At 43.1% G+C, this 15,281-nt stretch overlaps 1 protein-coding gene across 3 annotated transcripts in view; it reads right to left on the bottom strand.

Annotated features, from left to right (window-relative positions):
• The window catches only part of LOC135904974 (serine/threonine-protein kinase TBK1-like), a 151,334-nt gene that overhangs the window by 119,927 nt on the left and 16,126 nt on the right, over window positions 1-15,281 (bottom strand). For all 3 annotated transcript variants that reach the window (XR_010565273.2, XM_065435967.1, XM_065435966.2), the window contains exons 2-3: window positions 6,568-6,684; window positions 4,537-4,677 (exon numbers count right to left, since the gene is read on the bottom strand). Coding sequence is in view for 2 of the 3 variants with exons in the window: in XM_065435967.1 (XP_065292039.1) it covers window positions 4,537-4,677; window positions 6,568-6,663 (237 nt within the window). In the remaining variant the exon portion in view is untranslated. The remainder of the gene's footprint in view (window positions 1-4,536; window positions 4,678-6,567; window positions 6,685-15,281) is intronic.

Below are 15,281 nucleotides of genomic sequence, written 5' to 3'. Positions count from 1 at the left end.
TGGGAGAAAGGGTACCTTTATTCAAGAAATAATTCAGAAACAAGTTCTCTTCACTTATTGTCGCCGTCTGAGGTGGAGACAACTTTTCTTGGACGGTATTCTTGGGTGTTCACTTTCAGGGACAGCCTCACTTTCATGAAATTTCGAATGATTCGGAACTGAAAGCGTCCCTGACAAGTGCTTTTGATGCTGTGCCAAGTTCGTTATCAATGCCAAAAGCACTATCAGCTGCACATCTTGTGGGATGTTGTGCTGGGATGAGCTAAGCCTAGTGAAAGCGAAACTATCTACATAAGCGATCGCACATGATCACGTCATCTTTGAGCTTGTTTCAGATTAAGTACTTCTTAAAAGGCCACACAACCATTTTATTTGGGGACGGCACTAAGTCACTACAAGGTCCACAGAGCACTTTCGACCAGCCTCACATTTAAAGAGGGCCTCCCGCTTGTCCTGCCACTCGCGAAATGTCGATGTCGCGCCACCTAGCCAAGATGGAGTTTCCCTCCTTCTCGGCCTCAAAATTGCTTGTATCTAGAAGCAGGCATCATATCAAATGCCCTATGTCACCATAATGTCATGAATAAGTGGAGTCGAAGCATGAAAGACCACAGGGTACTGCAGCACTGTAACATGAGTCACAAGTACACCGAAAACTGCATTGATTCCAACAAAAAAACTGTTTTTACTTCGGTCGACTTGTCTGTGGATTGGATCAAGACGTAAAGGTGCAGGTTGCCACTGTAGCGCTAAAAGCCATGGAATATAGGATTTCTGCGTTAAAATTGTGAATTTTGACATTATTCAAACGTAGCACAAGGTTCCAGTTCAAGCAACAAAAGTCATGAAAATTTTTCGTTACAATTGAGTAAATACAGTACTACTGGTCACGCCTGACTACCAACGTATCCCGTTAAGTCAAGACGTGTTGAGACTGTCAGGACACCAGCAACAAGGACAGCGGGGTTGCCATAGCCAATCTAGTCCCCTTGCCAGCTGTTACTGCAGATTGGATCAGTTGAACCTGTTCCGACGGGAACATATGAAAATAAATGGATCGTCAGTGACGGACTACATTACATGCTTTGCTGAAACGAATTCCCTGCCATAGGCTTTTCCCAAAGTCCTCATCACTGACAGGAACGGCCTTAACAGCAAAGCTCACCCAAGCCATCCTGAAACACAGCCAGACAAGTCACCGCAGGACAACCACCTACCATCTCCAGGTGCATTTCCTTACAGAACATCCGACTAAATCTCTCGCCAACATGTTAGAAATGTACGTCAACATCGAACACAAAGCTGTGGGAAGCCATCCTTCCGTACGTAACTTTTGCATACAACATGGCAGCGCAAAAAACAACACAAATGACGCCATTCAATCTGGTTTACGGATAAAACCCTGCGACAACGCTCGACACCACGGTGCAGCACATCACCGACGAGGACAACCTGCATGTCCCCTCCCATCTCCAGCATGCCGAAGAAGCCCGAGAGCTCACGTGCCTGCACATCAAGAACCAGCAGCACACCGACAGGCGATGCTACAATCTTCTACGACGCTATGTGGAATACTAGCCTGACCACCGTGTTTGGGTTTGGACCTCAATACGCCAACAAGGGCTTAGAAACTTTCACGACAGTATTTCGGACCCTATAAGATCCTTCGACACATTTGCACACTGCACTATGAGGTTGCGTCAGACGGCATTACACAATCACAGCGGTGCCGCTCGCACCCTGAAGTAATGCAGGTGGTGTGCCTTAAGCCGTTCTACCAGCACCTTTTTTGTTGTTATTTTTTTCATTGCATGTACCTTTGTTTTTGTTTTCGTGTTTGCAGCATTGGGACAATGCTTTTCAAGAGCGGGGCACTGACATGAGTATAAATTGTTTAGGACATTGGTGAATGTTTTTCGTGAGCCAATCAATGTTGCAATGTTATTGCTCAGCACAAGATGCACCTTTCTATATCGGAAGTTTCTCAAACGTTATTCCTGGTTCAATCTGTTGTCTGTTGTCACTGAATCTGGTATATCAGATTGTATGGGCAACATGAATTGTGTAGGACTTTCTGGACGGCACGCAGCACCAGTGATTATGATGGAGCTTTTGGCAAGTCATGTTATAAAAGCCAACATACCTGACCTGCAGATCAGATTTTTAGACCGTCGATGAGTGTGCTCATTGCTATTGTTTTCTGTATCAGCTCATCGAAGTACATGTCATGCGAACTCCGCCATCTCGCTTATACTTTGGAATTTACAACCGACATCCACCCCTTGGAAAGTGCCAACACCACCACCGATGCCCTTTCTCGTATCTCTGTGGTTGACTCTCCATCTCCGTTAATTCCGGGTGTCAGGCCCGGAATTACCGGAGATGTCTGCGCTTGGACATGCACGTGTCTGCCCTGCCAGACGACAAAGGTCACCCGTCATACCCAGACGCCTCCCCAAGCTTTCCTTCCATCCAGCCATCATTTCGACCATGTCCATCTAGACACTGTGGGCCCTCTAGCGATGTCTCAAGGTTATCGTTACATACTCACCATGGTCGACAGCATTGATTCGGGCCAGCTGTCTTTTTTTCCTTCGCTCCTGAGGCATAATCCTACACTACCATTGTTCCAGGTGTAACTTGTATTGCTGGGCACAGATTCACTCAATAAACAGTTAGATCCATGACCTACATTATGCAATGGTGACTGTTCATTATCACTGCAATATGACAATATGCAGCATTGCACACATGACACATTGTTGCAGAACACACTGAGACGATCAGAAAATGAAGGAGGCCTGGCAAATTTTTTTAACATGGAAAGAGGGCACAGGGATGTGTTTTGCCACTAGCCACCAGACAATGCTTTCATGAGCACTTAGCTATGCATACATTGAGTACACTTAGCATGGTAAATAACTTCACTCAAAAGACCACCTACCCTTTCCTTCAACTTGTTCAAATCCATGCCATCTTTCACGCTTTCTGTGACCTACCAATTAACATGATGGCTACTGGTGGAGTTTTTTTTCAACACTGCAATTGGGCTGCAACTCCTGCACGACTAAAGAAGGGGAATTTCACGACTCACGAGGCAACGGCAAACTATATCACTATGCCAATCCTACTGCCTACAGGATTTGGCTGTACAGTAGACCAATTTTGGAGACCATGCAACAGGAGTATCACTTGGTACTGAAAGCAGCAGCACAGCGTCAATAACGTAAATGAGGGAAAGGCGTCAAAACTTGGGCGACATATGAGTGCTGGCTACTCTGGTCACACAAAGTGCAGTTAATACATTTTGTTGGAATCTTTCTAAAGGAGGGAGAAAGCATTTCCTCTTTCTGGACAGTTCCACACGTGCACAAAGCCCACTGCACAGCCTTGAGTAGGGGCTGCATGAGTTTGCAACAGTCCAGAGGGCATTATAGCTGTGCCTACAAAGCCCTCACTGGTCTGTAACTTAGCTGGTGATGCCACCAACCCCTTAACTGCCGATAATGAGACAACCCACCATCACGAGCATCCTCTTGTGCCAATGACAAGTTGGAGTGGAAAACCTTATTGACTCTTTTAAGGTTTTACCGGGTCGAGGTCGTAGTCTTCATACTTGAAGCTTGGGTCCTCTTCAGCCATGGATGGGCCCCTAGTCCAGGGCTCCACTGAGCCGGGCCGCCTCGCACGCGTGCGCTATTAGAGCTCTTTGAGCCTCTTTAGGCTCAAAGAGCTCCAATAGCACACTCATCGTGACTGTTTGGCATTTTTTGCGAATGAGTGTGCATTCAATTTATTGCAATTTTCATAAGAAAATAATAAACAACTTCTGCCAACATTTTTTGCACTGATAAAAAATTTTTCGTAATCCACCACAGCAGTTAAGAGGTTAACCATTAAGAATGAGACATACAAGATATCGGAAAAAAAAAATATGGATGTTTATTTTCCACCTAAATGAACAAAATACACCACAATAAGTACAACCAACAAAAAGAACAAGTATATTGCTGCAAACTTGTTTAACAATAAAGGGGCAACACCAGGCAGAACGATGCAAGTGGACGTCCTGTTAAGCCAGCTATGGCTTGGCTTCACTTGGATTCTGTACAGACAGCTCTCGTCATATGTGATCCGTAGGTGCACATTTGAATTTGCTTTATGCTATGTGTATTACATCACAGCAGCCAGAGATTTCACATTGGTCTATCTCCTCTGGCTGTGCTGTCAAAAGAAGGTGAGTTGCATGCCAAACTCCTTCACTGATCTGTTTTCCCACTTTGATCCGATGCACGATGCTTCATGCCTGTCATTCAGTGCTGGCTTCAGACATTTAGCCAGAAACTCTGTAATCAATGCCGACACTGAACAAGAAAAAAAATCTTTCCTAGTGTGTTGTCCATAGAGAAACTTTCCCCAAGTGCCTTAATTTTTCATATAAGCCACATGATCGCTTGAATGATAAACAGGTCACAATTTCACACCCCTGATGTATATTGAACATCAAAAAAAAAAAAGAAAAGAAAGAACACTTACATCTTCCTCGACGGCCAAGAGCCGCACAATGTTCTCGTGGTTGACAATCTTGAGCACCTCAAACTCGCGCATCTGCACCTCGAGCGGCCGCAGCTGGCTGACCTGGTTGAACGTCTTCACAGCCACTGGTTCACCTGTTTGCTGCAGCGATCACCACACAAAAAAGGAATTTAACAGGAAAAAAGAAAAAAAAATCTCGCAAGTCAACATCTGGCCAGAAACTAAAATTTCCACTTGGAAGGTCCCGGAAAACAAAACGAATGCGAGTTCATGATTGATTCATCACCATCATCAGCCAGGTTTTTAGCCTGCTTAAGGGCAAAGGCGTCTCCCAGCAATCACCAATTACCCCCTTCTTGCACTGGCTGATGCGAGTGTATCCACTAACTCCTTTCTGTAATATCCTTGGGCCTTGAAAAGTATTTCAAATAAATAAGTAAATACTAAATGAATAAATATATGAATAGGGGTGTGCAAATAGTGATTTTAAAACCAAATCGAATAGTGCCTGTATCGGATTGAAGATAATATCGGGTAGTTCTCGAACGACGTTCGCATCCCAGTAATATTAAAGTTAGCAAGTTTCCGGCATTACATATGTTGTAAGTTTTGTTTATTAAAAGCACAAATGCAGCATCAGGAGCAAACAAGCCATTTCTTCCAATGCACACGACTCTTCAGAGAGCATGAATGATTGCTGTATGACTTATAAAGTATGGCTGCCTAAGCAATGTAGCCTGCTCCACTACACAAGTTCTGTTTTATGTCTATACCATGCCCATGGGGGTGAAAATTTGCCATACATTTTCTCCAATTTTATGTCTAACTGGGTTCAGCTGATGTTCTCAAATATTCTAAAAGTATATGAAAAATATTTGCACTTACAAATAGCAACTATTCAATTCGAAGAATGTATGCAATAGGGCACCATTCAATTTATTAGAAAGTTTAAAATATTCATACACCCCAGTAAATAAATAAATAAATAAATAAATGGGCCTCCACTACTCATGTAACACTACCAATTAAGCTAGGTGAGGATTTTTACTTTGGGGGATTTACATACTAACAGGAGCAAGAGCATGTGGACCACACATTCCATGTTAAAACTAATTTTCTGCTCTGCCTGTGAATACAACTTGAACATGACTGTACTCCTGATTTGGGATTGCACACTCTTTAGTGCACTCCTGAATTTCAGTTTGTGTATCTTAATTACAAAGAAAGCTTTTTCTGGCGAGCCTGTGGTCCAAATACGCTTCCTCACAGGTGTACATGTATTTATCACCTAGCCCTTGGAGTGTTAAACAGCACCTCTCACTCCCACAGGTAAAAACCATCACACGAGTATGCGACTGTTAGGATCACGCAACTGACCAATAAACTCTCGTGCATAGTCTAGTTTGGTTAAATCTGTAAACAGTGTCGAAGGTATAGCCTTGCTGCTGCCCACTACAAAACATTCAATAAACATGTAATGAAAACAGGAAAACAATCATTTAGTAACTCATGAAAGAAAGCGCATGCTAGGTCTATGATGAAAAGTACCTCCTTCCTCTAGCAATCCATGCAGAGTGCTTTCGTAGTGTATATAGAGGCTGTCTGCATACACTAGCGAAATTTATTGCACGACCCAGTGTGTAAGTGGGTAGTCTGCTGTATGTAATACAGTGAGAGCGAGGGCAAAACTCTATAATGATCAAGTTCCACTATGCCTTTCTTTTGGCTTCACGTCTGTTGGTTTCAGTATGGTTATATCATAAGCCAACAAACACTGATACCAAAGACAACATAGGGGAAATTACTTGTGCTTAATAAATGAAACAAAGAAACGATAAATTAATGGAAATGAAATTGCATGAAAAAACAACTTGCCGCAGGTGAGGAACAATCCCGCAACGCTCGCGTGATATGACTAATCAAAATCGGGCCCTTCGGTTAACCCCCTTTCTTCTTGTTTATTTCCGTATGGTTGTTACTCCAAACCCGAATATCTTTCGGTTCCCCCTATTTTTTCTATTCCCAACAAACCTTGTGGACGCCTCGATAGACAGCGCCGGTGGCCCCCTTGCCAAGGACATCCCTGGTGTTCCAGACGTAATTGGCCGAGCCCCGCAGGTAAGACATGACTGTGCCGAGAAGTTCGTTCTGCACCGAAGCAAAAGGTTTTTGCAGACTTCAGGAGCTTTAGGGAGCACCAGCAACTATGCTTTCGTCAACTGCTATACATTTGTTTGTGTTCAATGCCCTGCAGGTATATTGTGGGCAATGATAGACACCGTTACAGAGGACTATGGGCCAATTTTAACCTGAAGGTCTAGCATGAATTTAAATCTCAGTATACAAGCATTCCAAACAGCAGTAACATAACTGCTATGGCTGGGATTTGACCCCACGAACCTCGCACTCAGCCAGAGGAAGCCACAGCCATCTCAGCAGAGTTCATCTGAGTCTTCTTTAAAGAAACATCAAACAGGAACAGTAATACTCTATTTAAACGGGCACTTTCAACCACCAGTGAGCCGATGGCAGTTGAAGTGAATGAGAGTTCACCAAGTTTACTTGGCAACTCCAACTGCCATTGACATATTAGTGATCATTGGCCTCAACTGAGGTCAAGGGTCTCAGTTGACAGTAGGGCAGCTGAGAGGTGGCAGCCTCCACCGATAAAGGTGCACCATTTGGAACACACATTGTTGCACTGCGTGTTGTGTGAGCATGGACCATGACCGATCTTCTCATGAACACTTGGAAAGATCCTCTGCCCAAGCTCCATGCTAAAATACTAATATACAAATACTACACATATACTAATACTAATACTACACATGTACGCTGCCACGATTCAACCAGGCAGCCAGTGAAGGCTCAGTCAAACCAAATGAGTTTGTCATGAGTTCCTTCCTTCATGTACTCTAGTCAAAAGATAGAAAACAGACGAATTAACCATCTTAGCTTCATGTTTAAATATATTTCACCAATTGTGTTTTTTGTAGTTAAAGAAAGAAAGCAAATGTTACATCATAATAAATAAAACAGAATTTAAAGGAAAACAGACAGAAGGAACGAGAACATATACATCATTTTGTCGATTATTACCCGCAATTCTGTGTGCTCGCATGATAGCAAAGTCTAGCCGGAAAAGCCATGTAAGCACAGTCAACAGCCATTCACTTCAATGCCACTTTTAAAGTTCAAGTGTTGATTTCAATGATTGCCAAAGGCAACCGTCTAAAGCGGGTATAATCAGTTTGGACTGCCGAAGTATTTTGTGATACTATTTGTGATACTATTTGCGAAACTATTTTTGTGATAATAGGTGGATAATTAAAGCAATCAAATGTCAGTCCATGTTTTTTTTCTTTTTAATTTTGCACCACAACCCCAGTGCTGGTAAATCAGAGAACATCATAAATTTTTTAAGCATGTCTTTCATATTTGGGTGTTGTTGGCGCAGTAAAAGTTAGCAAAACTTGCCAAGTTAAATCTTTATCTTTTTTAGTATTCAATACAGTCCATTTTAATTTATTAAAATATTAACTATGTCGTCAGAACCTATGCCGCCACAGTGAGCTGATGCAGGATTTTCAAGGTCCCGTCGCAACTTGTGTTTTATTCTTGCGGCTTTTCTGGCTTACCAAGCCGCTTCTCTGCACAGTAAATGTGGCATCCTTGGTACCGTAGAAGAAGAGTTCACTAACACAGGTGAAATAATTTTCCTCTGTAGCATCCCTTTAAGATACCAGACATAGCAACACCCATCAGCAAGCCTTTTCTTCAGGCACATACACAAAGAACAAAAAATTACCGACGATTACGTTACTTCCTAATGCGAAATTTGAGCGCAGCAAATAAGCTGTTTCACCTTTTCGATAGATTGAGGCAAAGAAATCGAGCAACACATGTATGCGCTATCACAGAATTTTTTGTTTATTTTTCACACGTATTCCTTTAACAAAGACTCCACTAACAGTTCTTGACAGTCATGAAGGAAGCTTTGTGGTCGGAGAAATAGACTGATATATGTTCGACTTGGTACACCAATGCTTGATTCTCAAAGACGAGATCTATACAAGTGCCTCGCGAGGTTGTCACAGCCGTGGGACGCGTTACGAGCGAGAGGAACGGGATGTTCTCCCGCATAAGTGTTAGGAAATTGCTGTTTGTCTTTATGTCAACATTAAAGTCCCCCACTACTAACATCGGTGTGGATCGATGGACGGTTAATGCGAGTTGCAGGAAGTGCACGACGTCTTTCGTGAGTGCGGTAGCGGACTCACGAAAGCGGTATCAGTCGGTCGCTGCTAGCGCTGGGGGGATGAAAGGGGGGCGGAGCTGGTTACGAGGCCGACGACAACGCCGACGACGACGCGAAACCCAGGAACGGACGCCAAAGAGCCATTTGTGTAGCCAGCCCTCCTCCACAGTCTCTCCTCCTCCCTTCCATCATCCTCCCTCGCCCGGAGAGCCGACAGCGCGCATGCGCGGCGGCGGAGCAGGTTACGAGGCCGACGACAACGCCGACGCGAAACCCAGGAACGGACGCCAAAGAGCTGCGCTCTAAAAAAGTGCACACATGTAATAAATGTAACAGTAAAAGGTGAATCTCCTTTTTCACTATGTACACTAAACTTGGCAAAATGACACTGTGGGTTTTTCGCCCTGAAGCCACGCAGTGGGCTACGTGGGACGCTGTAGTGCAGTGGTCCGAATTAACCCTTTCAGTGCCAGGTCTTCTCAAAGGTGATGCACCCCTAGCGTATTTTCTTCTCTCAGATATTATAAAACAAACACAATGGTTTATTTTCGGTTATGCAAGAGAAAAAGAAATGAGACAGATAATGGCAAATTTACTTTTAGGATGGTCCTCGCATTCCAATCTTTATTCCGACATGCATGCTTCTACAATAGTGCCGTAGTGTCAGCTAAAAATTAAAAAAAAAGACCTACAAACTTATGACAAGTGGAAGAAAGACACAAGAGAGGTGTGTTTGCCTTGCGCTTGAGCGCAAATGTTTGAAGGAAGAATTGCTATGACAGAAGTGGGCAAAGTTCAGGAGCAACCCCTTCCCTCTGCAGGTGGACGCTTAGCACAACTAGGGTGCCTGGATGCCCATGCCAGCCACTCCAAATAGAGTGGGGACATTCTTTGAAATAATTTTCCTCTGCAGCGTCCCTTTAATACCCGTGTCACACGGGCACATTTGGAAGGCCTTCCAGTCGACGGCCTTCGAAACGCCAGAACTCTATCGACTCAAAGGAGTTGCCGCGCTGCTACACGGCACTTTTGAAAGGCCGTTGAGTGGTACCGGTGTTTCTCGCCAAATTGCGTGGCGCTGCGTATCTTTATTTTCGTTTTCATGTCACAAAAAGTTAAACAACATTAAAACCACTTAAAAAGCACTATAATTTCTTTTATGTTTCTGTATACATTAAAACAATTGTTTATACATTGTCTTACATGTATGTTTAGTTTTTAAGTTGTTGAGTAGCGAAACTGCGGCAACGTTTGCATCGCTGCACCTCGCTGTTGTCGAGAGTGTGTGTAGTTCGAGCATATCAAGTGGCAAAAATACTTTATTGAATAATTGATAACACTCATATATAGTATTTTTAGAGCATTTTGGTTTGATTTGTTCTTTCTAACCGTGAGTTGGAGCACACTGTGAACGAGAGGGCATGTTCGCGCTGTTTCCGTTTCCGTTGCTCAAAGGCCATCGAGATTTCGATAGAGTTGTAAGGTGCTCCGTTGACTCGATAGACTATTGACTCGGCGGCCGTCGAAATCGCCCGTGTAGCAGCTCGAACTTGACCTTTGAGTCAACTGACTATCGATTGGAAGGCCTTCCAAACGCCCGTGTGACACGGGTATAAGATACCAGACATAGCAACACCCATCAGCAAGCATTTTTTTTTTTTTTCAGGCATATACACAAAGAACAAAAAAGTGCATACATGTAATAAATGTAACAGTAAAAGGTGACTCTCCTTTTTCACTTTGTACACTAAACTTGGCAAAATGACATTGTGGGTTTTTTGCCCTGAAGCTATGCAGTGAGCCGCGCGGGATGCTGTAGTGCAGTTACGAAGAAAGCTTTTTCCACTGAGTCTGTGGTCCATATACTCTTGCTCACAGGTGTACATGTATTTATCACCTAGCCCTTGGACTTCAGTGTCGACGCCATGACTGGTTTTCATAGCCACTGTCCACCACTGCCTAACGCACCTTCCACGGAATCAGCACGTGTTAACTATGCATAGTCACTGGCCTAGTTTTCAGCAAGCAATGGCTGGGTGCTCTGTGCTGTTGTGCACGAACCACTCCAGAAATGGTTGGAGAAGGCTTCACTTTCCAACAGACCTGAAAAGATTACTTCAGTGAATCGCGAATGTCAAGCATGTCAAGTGTCGAAAGTCAAGCATTGAGAAAGTGGTCCACCCGTGTGAACCGCGCAAGACCACAGTCTTGGGATCCAGTAGCAACGAGCATGCTTATCGAAGAGCACCGAGGCAATATGTTTGTTATGGCCACAACCTTCACTCTGCTGGCAATGCAGTCATAAGACCCCTGAAATCTTGTGAAGAGTAATTCAAGGGCATTAATATTTGGCTGGATAGCATGCTCACCATAAAATTGCCCATGCAGGTCGTAACTCCTTAACTGAACAGGATGTTGTGGTCTAATCTAGAAATGTGCGAGTCGCAAAAGGAAGCCGTGGAGAAGATAGTTGTCTCAAGCTGTGCAAGAGTGCAGCTACACATACACTTTCATCAAATTGGGGCAAGAGTGGTTAAATGGAAGCAAGACGTGGGCAGTAGTGAGCCTACCATGAGCTCTGAAACTGCCCTGTTGTGCCCTGTACATAGCCACAGCATACGCCCTTTCATTTTACTTTACAGATTGTGTTATGAGGTTGGTTCAATTTGTCAATGCAATTTTCACCATGCTATGCATTTTCTGTTATTTTATTTCTTCAAACGCTTTCTCTGTATGCTCAATGCATCTGCTGTTTTAAACTACAGGTGCATTCGAAGCTGGCATGAAAATAGCTGCTCAAGTATATTCCCCAACACTGACATAAACACCATAATTGCCTTCATTATATTATGTGTTCTTGCTTTTATTATTTCAACAATCGAAATTTGTGTTTTAATGCTCCGTGATGACACTAGTAAGCATGACATTTTGCAAGCCAGCTTTGCCTGGGGCAGGTGCAACATCCAACTACACTAAAGGGAATGAGCCCACGCCACGCCAGTGAAGATCAGTCAACTATGGTACCTGCCGTGTGTGGTGCGAGAACAGCGATCCACATTGCATACTTTCTATACGAACAATTACTGCATTACACCTCGATGCAAAATGTGCCGCATTTATAGGCCAATATCACGTCATAACATAGGTTGAGTGAAACTATGATGAAAAAGTGAGCTTTCCTGATCTATTATTATGCCCTGCTACCTCATTAAGCAAATTTGTCAGCACAAAATACGCCTACGGATGAGAATCTAGTGGCATATTTGTGTACTTACAGCACACTAAACAAGGTGGGATATACAACAGCAGATGCCTTAGCAGATGGCATGGTTGTCCCTACTCTGCCCAGAGAGGCGGGCAAGGAGGACATCAAGGCACCCTATGCACAACGCAACCACACCCAGGAAGGGGATTGTACCGCAGCCCACTAACAAAAACCTAGACTGAGCAAACCCAGTGCGACGAGAAAACATGTTCCCAGAAATATTCTACAGATGGCGAAACTACCTCGGAGTGTGCCAACTCCATGTTACTGTGCACGTCCGACTGAAAAGAGGAAAACGTACAGGTACGTCAGCGACATGACATGACAAAAGTGCAGAAATGTATCGGCACATCGGTGACACTGAAAGGGTTAATTTTTATCACTTGGCCTCCTTTACCATGCACCCAGTGCACAGTGAGTGCTGCCATTTTAGCAACTTTGTTGTTGGATTTAGCTACTTTTTGGCCCATTTCGCGAGCGGCGACCTTTTAGTGACATGAAAATTGGGATCTTGGGGACATATTACATACTTTTAAATTAGAAAAGTTGCTTTGGAAATGGTTTTCAGGATGCACTTTATTATTCAAGAACTACAAGCAAGTGGCCCAAATTGAGTGTACAGCAAGTTAGCTCTGTGACCGTGATGAAACAATGGTTCTCTTCACATAAGTGGTGCTTGCGCTTCACAGCACAGTGGTCCTGGCAGGCCTCACATTGTGCTCACAAAGTGCATATTTTTTTCCTTTTTTTGTCTACAAAACTGGTTCGAATGAATGTAAGCGCTGCAGGTTTAACAGTTTCACTAAATACATTCAACTGGTAAACAACCTTAACAGCAGCAGAAAAAGATTTACCAAAACTAATTGCAAAAAGTGTATGGCGAGATTTAGAACACTGCAAGTGCATAATCAGACAGGTTGACTGAAGAACGGCATAAATGATGGCGGGATAGGACTCGTCCAAACAAATCTGAATGCACCGTTTTTGTTTCTCACCCCTTTTGGACAAATCAATACTACACAAAGCTTTTAGGTGGATAAGGTGTAGAAATATGGTAAAGATGATGCAACTACCATCACATAATGAACAACATAAGACTAAGTGCGTGTCAAAGTATTTTGTCCTCTTTTCAAGAGTGCGAGAACTACATAATCTGCAGGGATAATGCGACTCAAGCACCTTTATTTTCATGCTAAGAAATGTGTCACTGACATGTTTTTTTTTTTTGTTTTTTGGGTTTGTAACCTTACAATATTGTTAAGGTGGGGAAAGAGGACTTCCACTGGAAGCATTGTCCCACACTGGGTAAGATGACCACTGAGGAGCTCCGTGGCGAATACATGTAACCCACACGTCCAGCAAAATGTCATGGGCATAAAACTATTTACAGAATGTTTACAAGGCGTATATAAACAGCAGCTGAGAATCCCGAGAAGCTGTTGCCACTTCGTCGTCTTCATCGTCGACGACCTTGTCCTTTTTTCCCACCGTAACAATATGAAGGTAAACACGAAATTTCAGCTTGCTTCATCCATTGTTGTGCAGATACACTAGTAAATTAAAAGCCCAATACACCTTGCCAGTAAATATTTTACTGCAACACCTGCACAGGTGCTAGACAAATGTGGACACTGCAGCAGGTTATTAACGCTACATTGGCTAATGTTATAGTGTTCCGATATGCCCAAGTAAATTAAAGTTCACTCAACTGGTTTAGCGAAAGTTTTAGAGATTGATGCAAAATTTAGCAGAAATTAAGCAACTTATTTGTCTCACTTTAGCGACATACGCAAGAAAATATGCCAAGACTATGCTCAGTACACAAACATTTTTAAATTCTGCATTCATCCGATACATTTATTTTGCCTGCTGGCAAAGATGAAAAAGTGCACTGTATACAATATCAAAACTACTTGGAGCAATCGCATTTTGTCAATGTTAGTTGGTTAATTCGGGTTTAATGGCGCAAAGGCGACTAAGGCCATCCTGCGCCAGTCACAGAACAGTATAAGATCTAATGTTAAGGTAGTTATAGCTGTATTACCTTAAAGTCGATGTAGATAATCGGGTTCACCTAAAAACTGGAACAGGTTAGTGAATGGCACTAGTGGGTCATCGCCCAATATTAAGGCAGGGTGCAGAGGAATATGTAAGTGATACAGATTTTTGAAATGTTTCTATCTCTGTGTTTCAGTGTGTGGGCATGATATAATGATGTGGGTTACTGTGAGCGTTTCGTGACATTTCTCGCATGTTGGTGGACTTTCGTTTCGAAGTAAAAAGTTGTGTGTTAGATGCGTGTGTCCAATTCGAAGTCGACATAACATTACCTCATAGAACCGTTCTTGGTGAGTGCATGATTTCTACTCGCGAAGCAGGGGTTTAGTTATATGTAACTTGTTATTTACGTATGAGTTCCAGTCTTGCTTCCATTTTGATGCAAGGGCCTTACGAACCGCTCTGATGCTGTATTTGTATGGAAGTGTTATGTGTGTGATGCTTTTGTGCGCTGCCATGGATGCGCTTCTATCTGCAGCTTCATTCCCTGCTATCTCAACATGGCTTGGGACCCAGCAGAATCATATGGTTCCTTCGTATTTCTTGTTAAATACTATGTTTAAGATATCGCCAAGCAGGGGTTCAGACGCGGAGTTTAGGTTACGGGCTCTTAGGGCACTTAACGAGTCAGTATAAATGATAGCATTCTTCTGCTTGTCGGAAGTAATTTTCTTAACTGCCATCCATATCGCATAAACTTCGGCGGTAAAGACTGAAGAAAAATTATTTATGCGAATGCTATTTTCCCAATTTTTTGTTATGATCCCGACACCTAGGTATTCTTGTGTTTTAGAGCCGTCAGTGTAAAATTCTGTGTAATTTTTGTATTTTTCTTGGATAGCTCGGAACTCTTGTATTATATGCTCTTGTGGAATGTCTTTTTTCTTTATATGTGTTAACGTCCAGTCACACAGCTGTGTAAAATTGCACCACGGGGGCAATCTTGCTGGCCTTTCGGCAACCTGCAGGGCTTCGGGAGGAACATCATAGGTCTGACAGTATTGTTCGTGTCTTAAGATGAGTGGCCGAATCATGTTTGGTTTATTTGTGTAGTGTATTCGTGATTGGCACTGTGTTACGATGTTGTAGCATATATGTTGTGGTGATGACCGAATTCTTAGTACATAGCAAAGTGTAAGTTGTGCTCTGCGGTGCTGTAATGAA

This window comes from Dermacentor albipictus, chromosome 6 (genome assembly GCF_038994185.2).
Source record: "Dermacentor albipictus isolate Rhodes 1998 colony chromosome 6, USDA_Dalb.pri_finalv2, whole genome shotgun sequence".
Lineage (NCBI taxonomy): Eukaryota > Metazoa > Arthropoda > Arachnida > Ixodida > Ixodidae > Dermacentor > Dermacentor albipictus.
This window is presented reverse-complemented; position numbering and strand designations above follow the sequence as displayed.